The following is an 8,012-nucleotide window of genomic DNA, read 5'->3' on the forward strand; positions in this document are numbered from 1 at the left end:
GTGGAACGTACCGAGCACAAACAATTGGTTAGTTAAAATTAATATCAATTTTCCGGAATACGCCTTCAAATCAGAGTTGCTGGAAATTTCGAAACGTAATGAAAAACCAACAATTTATATAGTTGACCAAATTGTATCGAGTTATGGACATCAAGTACAACGGTTACCGCCGTATCACTGCCACTTTAATCCCATCGAACACATCTGGGGTATATGTAAAACGTATTATGATAATCACCTTGGATGCAGTGGATGCAGTGACGATGCAGTTAGGGAAATGTGGCAAGAAGCTCTAAAAACTGCAACTCCAGAAATATGGGCCAAAACTGTAAATAAATGTGAAAAATTAATAGAAGAGTGGTGGATCCGGGAAAATAAAATTAGTGAAATTAATGTCGCTATTTTTCTTTAGTATTATATTGCACTGCCTCATCATGTTGTTTTATAAAAAACAGCCCTCTATGACTTAACCTAAGTTAATCTTAGGTACCAAGAACTTTATATAGTTGATCAAGAATAAATCTTTATATTTTAAGTTATTCACAATATAATATACAAATAGCATTGCTTGCATTTTCCGTCTCTGTTCCAGTGTTACAAATTTGAAAGTTTCAAGCATACTCCGGTAAGACACGTATGGATAAGAATTATATTTTCTAACATATAGATATCTTAAAAACCTTTTTTGAACCTTTTCAATTAAATCTATATTTACTTCTGCATGGGGTGCCCAAACTATTATTTGTTATTTACAAAATAATGGTACAGCAGGTTAACCATTATATTTGTACATTGATTATTAGCCAAATAAACAATAATATTTAAAATTCCATTTGAATTTTTGCTCCTCATTTTATACAAATTAACTCTAACTGATAATACAGGCAAATATATTCTAAACAAAGTAAGTAATTAAAAAGATTATGAAGAACTCCAGTGCAGTTTACCGTGCCTTTTACTACAACGAAAGATATTCTGCGAATTCCATTAATCGTTTAGAGGTGTAAGTTAGTTGAATGCACTATAGTTTCTATAGGATATATAAACATGGTGCGTCAACTTTAGAGTCAGAAGATACAGTTTTTCTAGTCAGTTCGGTCAGAAATTGGGTTAGTCAAAAGTTGCTACCACCACTTTTAGTCAACGATGTCAGTATAAAATGAAAATATTAGATTGTTAGACATCCGGCAAAGGTTTTCGTTACAGCCAATTCTGTCGGGTCCTTCGATACTCCATCGTATCATTTTGTTATATTAATAATCACTAATAATGTAGGAAGGTTTTGTTAGTAGCTATGTAGGGCGCATATTTTTGAAGATCATGTAAATGGTGAAATATATTTAGATTTAGGTTCTTTAGTAAATCAGTTACCTGTATTATTGGAAAAAATTTCACTTCGTATATCTGAACAGGAATTCTTACAGGGCCTGTTTACATTGGTTTAAGGTGAACTTCATAATCAATTTCAAGAAGGATAGATCGAATGAGGGACCAGTAATTACGTTGGCCACCCAGATTACCAGAATTTAGTAAAATGTACTCATTTTTTAGGGTTACATTAAGAAAGAAATCCATAAAACATATCCAACGACAAAATTTGAGATAAAAGATATAATACGAAATGTGTTTTTCTTTATTTTTTATTATACTAATTCTTCTTCTGAGAGTATTTCTTGGTTACCAAACGTAACTGATCATTATGGCTGATCATATATAGCCAACAATTCGTCTTTAATTTTGGGCATAGTAGCGAAAAATAAACTGTAGTGTTTGAAGAAAATGGATCTAAACAGCGTATGTAAGGTTTTAACGAAAAAAAAAAACAGTAAGTTATAACAATGATACCTGGACAAAATCCATACGGAAACCAAGACAAACAAATATATCAGTACGTTCATCGAAGCCTTATGTCAAAGGTTAGATAAGGATTATGATTTTGTGTATATAGAATTTTTCATATAAAAAAGATCAAAAAGCACGTCATTCAAGATTTACGACGTCAGAACCCCACAGCGTTGCCAAAACATCAGAATAGTTAATAAGTGAGGAATTTTCAAAATGTCAAATATTAAGGAATACACTAGTCAATTGGATTTTTAATATGAAGAAAATAATCGCATTTTTAAAATTTCTTTTTTCACTTTCCAATAATGTGAAAAACGAGATAAGTTTAATCCCCAATATTATAAAAGATCAAATAAAAATGTATAATTTTAAATACATTTAAAATTTAATTCTCAAATACTGAGGCACTAAATAAATCAGTAACTTTTATTATGTAATACTATTACTTGATTTTACATATATACATATAAATAATATCACGGATACCACGAACATTCAACTCTTCTGTATTAGTTTTAGTCTTTTTGTGATACTGTTTTTTAGGAGGTGATTTTAAAAGTTCATTATTTTAACAGCTTTATAAATAATACTTATAGTAGATACACTTAGTTTTAAGGCTGCTGCAACACGCTAAAATACACAATAAAACAAACTTATATATTTTAAATTCTTTAAATTACCTTTCTCATAGCATTCAATGGTAAAAAAGCAACCAGTTCTGGACAACTACTATCTAGTTGTTTAGGCATTTTAGCACACAAATTAATTAGTTTTTAAAGCTATTGTATTTATAAATACAGTTTATTAAAGTTATATATATTTATTGCGAATCAAATTGATCAAAACAAACTTATAGGTAAATAGAGTTAGTATACGGTTATAAAGTATTGACAACACTGTACTGCGACGGTTCCATGTTTGCCACCCCACCATCATATTATTGAAATGTGAAGTATTCCCGTATCAATGGCGTACGATTGTGTAATATATTTAATTAATATAATTATTTTTTGAATAATTAAACTTAAACAATTGTTGCATAAAATTTAGTTTATTAATAATAAGAAATGTTTTTGTATATTTATTCCATATAATTCCAAAATTCCGAGTATAAATCGTTACGTGAAACGTTTTTACTTTGAAAAATGGCATAGTACTCTTTCTCTGAATTATTAGGCACTATAGTCAAATGTCAAGAAATACAAAAAATGGTGACCGAATAACTTTAATATTGCAAATAGTGCCCATTAAAAATTCTAAAGTATCTAAAAATATATTTTTTCACGGATGCATCCTTACAATGATTTCCCTGACTATCATAAATTCACACCATCACTGAACTGCACTCATCAAGGCGCAGTCTATGCTTTTGAAACGATAACCTGAAAATTCCTATTGTAATTTTAGTATAGTTTTATTAATAGTTAATTTAAATTACTACTAAATTATTTTTTCAGGTTCTGCTTCAGACACAACAGGCTTCAAACACGTGAGTGTTAGTCATAATCAAGTTTGGGCTACCACAAATGCTGGAATAATAGTGAGAAGGGAAGGTATATGCGCTGCAAATCCCGCAGGGTCTGGTTGGGATATTGGAATAGCGGTAATAAATTGTACAATATTTTAAGTTCTAATTTATCCATCATCATCATTTTGGCTTTACAACCCTGTGTGGGTCCTAGCTTCCCCAAGAATTTTTTTCCAGTCGTCCCTATCCATCGCCTTCCTCCGCCAAGCACGTATTTCCATATTTCTCATATCTTGATCTATGTTATCTAGGAATCTTGTTCTGGGTCTTCCTCTTCTTCTTTGACCAATAGGTCTATCCAGGAGCGTTTTTCTAGCTGGGTCGGTTTGCTCCATCCGCATTACATGGCCTACCCACCTCAGACGTCCTATCTTAATGTGTTTTACGATATCTTGTTCCTGGTATATTCCATAGAGTTCGAAGTTGTATCGTCTTCTCCAGACACCATTTTCATTTACCGCTCCACAGATTCGCCTTAGTATTTTTTTTAAATATTTATCCTCATCCAATTATTGGCTTATCTCCCTTTTCCACTGTTTGTCCTAGTATGTCTAGGAATTAAACTGGTTATTCTCTTCACTATTTTAGTCGACGAGGATTTCTATTTAACCTATTTCTTTCAATATGTACGCTATTATATTTCTTACTACGTTTTTCGCAATTTTAAGATATTTTATCTACCAGCATACACAACAGCAAACAACTGTATGTACATCACAGCTGATATATTTATTCAACATCATCATTCAGTCATTTTTGTCCTCTACTACAAACTTTCTTATTATTTCCATTTAATATTTTTTATACTAGTAGATGAAGTGTCACTATATTTAACAGTCGTCTTGCTGCAACCAAACTATGTAATTTCTCAGGTGTTCTCGGTATTTACGACGACACAAAGTGCCCACAATGAAAAAAGGGCCAGTTGTCACCTAAAATATCACCACAAACGTTGAGTTTTTGACGGTATTGTGTTTTTTAAGGAACACTTATGTGCCTATTTTCTGTTGAATGCCCTACAGTAACAGATGGATTGTGATGACCAGTTAAAGAAAAAGAAGACTCACCTGTAAACAAGATTTTTTTCATGAAATCTTCATCACAATTAGTGCGTTCCATCATGTCCTCACAAAACACCATCCATCATTCATAATCAGCTGGGAAAATTTCCTTAGTTTTTTTGCAATTTGTAGCAATGGTATATGTTTTTTTTTTTTAAATATTTCGTACAGTTCTAGCACTAATACCAGTTTCACGCTATTCCCGTTCTTCATTAATTGTACGTGCTGGTTGATTTTCATCTTCATCACTATACGTGCATTTTCTACAATTCTTGACACAGCCAGTTTTTTCAAATTTAAAAATAATGTTCTGAATTGTAGATTTTGTTGGCACAGGGCTTTCCAATGAAAACGTAAAGCTACCGATTATATCGTCGGCACTACTTTCACAATAATGCTATTTAATAATTTAAATTTTATGTTGAGTTGTAAAGGTTACCATTTTTCTAATTTGAAATATCAATTTCTTTATTCTGTTTTTTTTGCAAATAAATCCAGAATTATTAGTAATGAAAAAAATAAACGTATATTTGACGTTTCCCTTATCAAAACTGAATGTCACTTCAATCTAATGGGTTTTAAAAACAAGCTCGTATCGGTACTAATGTCGTACTATATTCGGTTTCTCTCTTTTAGCAGAACAACCTTATACTGTATTGTTCTGAAGCTATTTTCTTGTATCATCTTAAATGTATTGTTATTTTAATGGGAATAAGCCACAGTTGAAGTTTAAAATAAGTTAAAATAAGTAATTAACCTCATACTGTTCTTTTCGCACTAATTATGCGTGCTATATGTTTTTTTCAGATTACCACAACTGCATATAAAAAGATTTCTTTTTGTTTTAGGGCAATTGGCAGCATGTGAGTGTAAGGGCTTTCAATTAATACTAAGCTAATGTGATTATATGAAGTTCAAAAATTCCATTTTTATTTGCCGGATTTATACATCCAAGAACATGTAGTATTAAGTTTTATTTATGTAGAGATTGCGCTAGTCCTATTTTGTTGATATTTTTTATTTATACAATAAATTATTTTTACCAAAAGTCTTTTTTTTATAGAAATTATAAGTACATTATAATTATAATACGAACACAAAAATAACAACAACATAATGTATAAAATATAATATATAATATATATGCACTCAGGTGCATAAAAAAGGTCATAATTTAAAATCAAACAAATTTTAATCTTCACCCTTTCGCTGTGGCAGCGCCCATGTGTGACCTCCTCATATTTGTAGGATTGTCAAACAATATACGGAGGACGCACTTTAGCGTCTTAATAAAATAATGCAAATGTTTATGAAAATCAAAATTTACTCGATAAAGACAAAATAAAACATTCAAAAAAACAACTGTGCAATATTTTATTTGATACTCCTCGAAATATTCACCTAGGCAGGGGCCAGGTTTCTCTGCAAATGCTGCAAAATGGTATAAAGTATCTTTGCGTATCTTCTTCGTGCCTGTACATTTTTTTCTGAGAGTCCTGCCTTGTTAATTGACCAGGGCAATCTTGACAGGTTTATGTCCAATATTACTTACATTAGTTATAAATGAGGATGTTGTTGTTGGCAATGAAGGTGTTGTTGTTGACAACAGTTTTTCCAAAACTGCAAGTCTAAATTGCTTAAGTGTGAGTTTCCTACCAGATATTTGTTAAAAAATTATGAGCATTGTGTCAGTATAGCTGAAAAATGTGGATGGCAAGTTTTTTATACCATCACATTGTAATGTTTTTCATGTCACTGGATAGTATGACATTAGCTGATCTCTGAGTTCTATTTCATCCATAAATTTATTGAATTGAACGATAGGCAATAGTTTTTCTTGCTCTACGCCTCTTCTATTTTTCACCTGTACTAATTGATTTTTAAATTCAGTAAAAATGAATATCACATCTCCCTTATCTCGCCATTTTCATATCAGAATATATTGAGGTACTTACTTTTTGTCTCACCTGCTTTTAACTTTGCATTTACGACATCCAAAGGTTCACTTTTCTGGTTCTTACGAAGAGTACCTGTACAAAAAGTATTTCTGTCCAGCAACATTTTAGCCAAAGGGTAACTGTTATAAAAATTATCCATATAAAGTGAATGCCCGTTGTCTAGGTAATTTTGCATTAAATATTTCACTAATTTTTGGGCATGATCTTTATCAACAATAACATCGCTCTGGCCAGTATACACTATCATATCTAAATGTTCCATCTGATCCTGTTAGCATTAAAATCTTTTTCACCATAAAACCATATTTGTGACGTTTAGTCCTTCCAAAGGACCATCGATTTATCTAAGGACAATGTTTTTCCTGGATAATAAACAGTTTGCATTTTGATGCTAAAATGATTTAGTAATGATCTGATTTTGTATAAGCGATTTTCCCTGAGTTGTTTATGCTCTTGTACATTTTCAGAAAAATGAAAGCATCTTTGGATAAGTAGACAACGGTTTCTGCTCATATATTTTGGAAAACAGGTTGAAAATAGTCTATGAGTTTTCCAGTAGTCTTAAATTTTAGATCACTTTATTGTTCCGGTATTTTATTATTTTTATTATCAATAGTAGATGAATCTACGTCATTCTGTAAAATATTCTCATCCTCACTTTCAGAACTATATTTTCTTTGCCCTAAAATATTACTCATCAGATTTTACTTCAATTTCAGAATCGGAATTAAGTATCAATTCCAATATTTCCTCAACTAAAAGATTGTTTGGATTTCACACTTTCACAACATGTTTTCATTTTATACCAGACGGGCCAGCGAGTTTATTTATCATCATTTGGCCATTATAATGCGAGAACTAGATTTAAGTGAATACTAATCGATTTTTACATAATTAGTATGGACAACTGTCTACAGCATAAAGTTGTGAATCCCCGAGAAACGAGTACCATCTGTGAGTAGTTTGAGATGTTTACTATGTGTGGAAAAAGTGCCCGGCGTCTACGAAAACTGCGGCGATCTAAGTTGTCTATTGAAATAATGTTTACACAGGATGCACATGAGCGCCGTCCGAATATTGTGAAACGCAGACAGGACGCGCATGAGCGCGTTCCGCACTGCAAGGATTAAATATCGTTTTTATGATGGTTCTTCAATTTTGATATTTTTTTATACAACTAGAAGGAAGATCGTTTCAGATTAATAGCATTCAAATTTGCAAATAAAACAGGATTTATATATGAGGAGGTAAAATGCAAACAAGCTTAAGTCACAAATAAGTAATTTTTTAGGAAAGGTGAAAAATTTGTAGCTTTTCTCTGAAAAAGGATTATAAGTTCCTATCAATGTTATGCAATAGTATTGGTTCTGAACATGAGATTAAAACGCTTATTTCAGTTATGGTAGCGAAAAAATAATTTAAAAAATTCATTTTGTTTTGGGAATAAGACTTTTTGCACGAACTCAGTGGAAATAAATCGTTTTGCTTGTAAAATATTGTGGAGATAAACTGATTTGCATGTAAATAAAGTGCAAAAGCAATAAAGTATAGGAACAATGATTTTTTCGATGAACTTCTATTTTTGTAAAATAATAATATATTACCTAAGTCACAAACATT

General features: G+C 31.3%; 1 protein-coding gene across 1 annotated transcript in view; it reads left to right on the forward strand.

Moving 5' to 3' along the window:
* Nucleotides 1-5,456, forward strand: part of Pex23 (tectonin beta-propeller repeat-containing peroxin 23) — a 47,954-nt gene extending 42,498 nt beyond the window's left edge. Inside the window, exons 13-14 of the mRNA XM_072520380.1 lie at nt 3,303-3,448; nt 5,283-5,456. Of these exons, the coding sequence (XP_072376481.1) occupies nt 3,303-3,448; nt 5,283-5,321 (185 nt within the window). The 3' untranslated portion in view covers nt 5,322-5,456. The remainder of the gene's footprint in view (nt 1-3,302; nt 3,449-5,282) is intronic.
* The last annotated feature ends 2,556 nt before the right edge of the window (nt 5,457-8,012 follow it).

This window comes from Diabrotica undecimpunctata, chromosome 1, assembly GCF_040954645.1.
Source record: "Diabrotica undecimpunctata isolate CICGRU chromosome 1, icDiaUnde3, whole genome shotgun sequence".
NCBI lineage: Eukaryota > Metazoa > Arthropoda > Insecta > Coleoptera > Chrysomelidae > Diabrotica > Diabrotica undecimpunctata.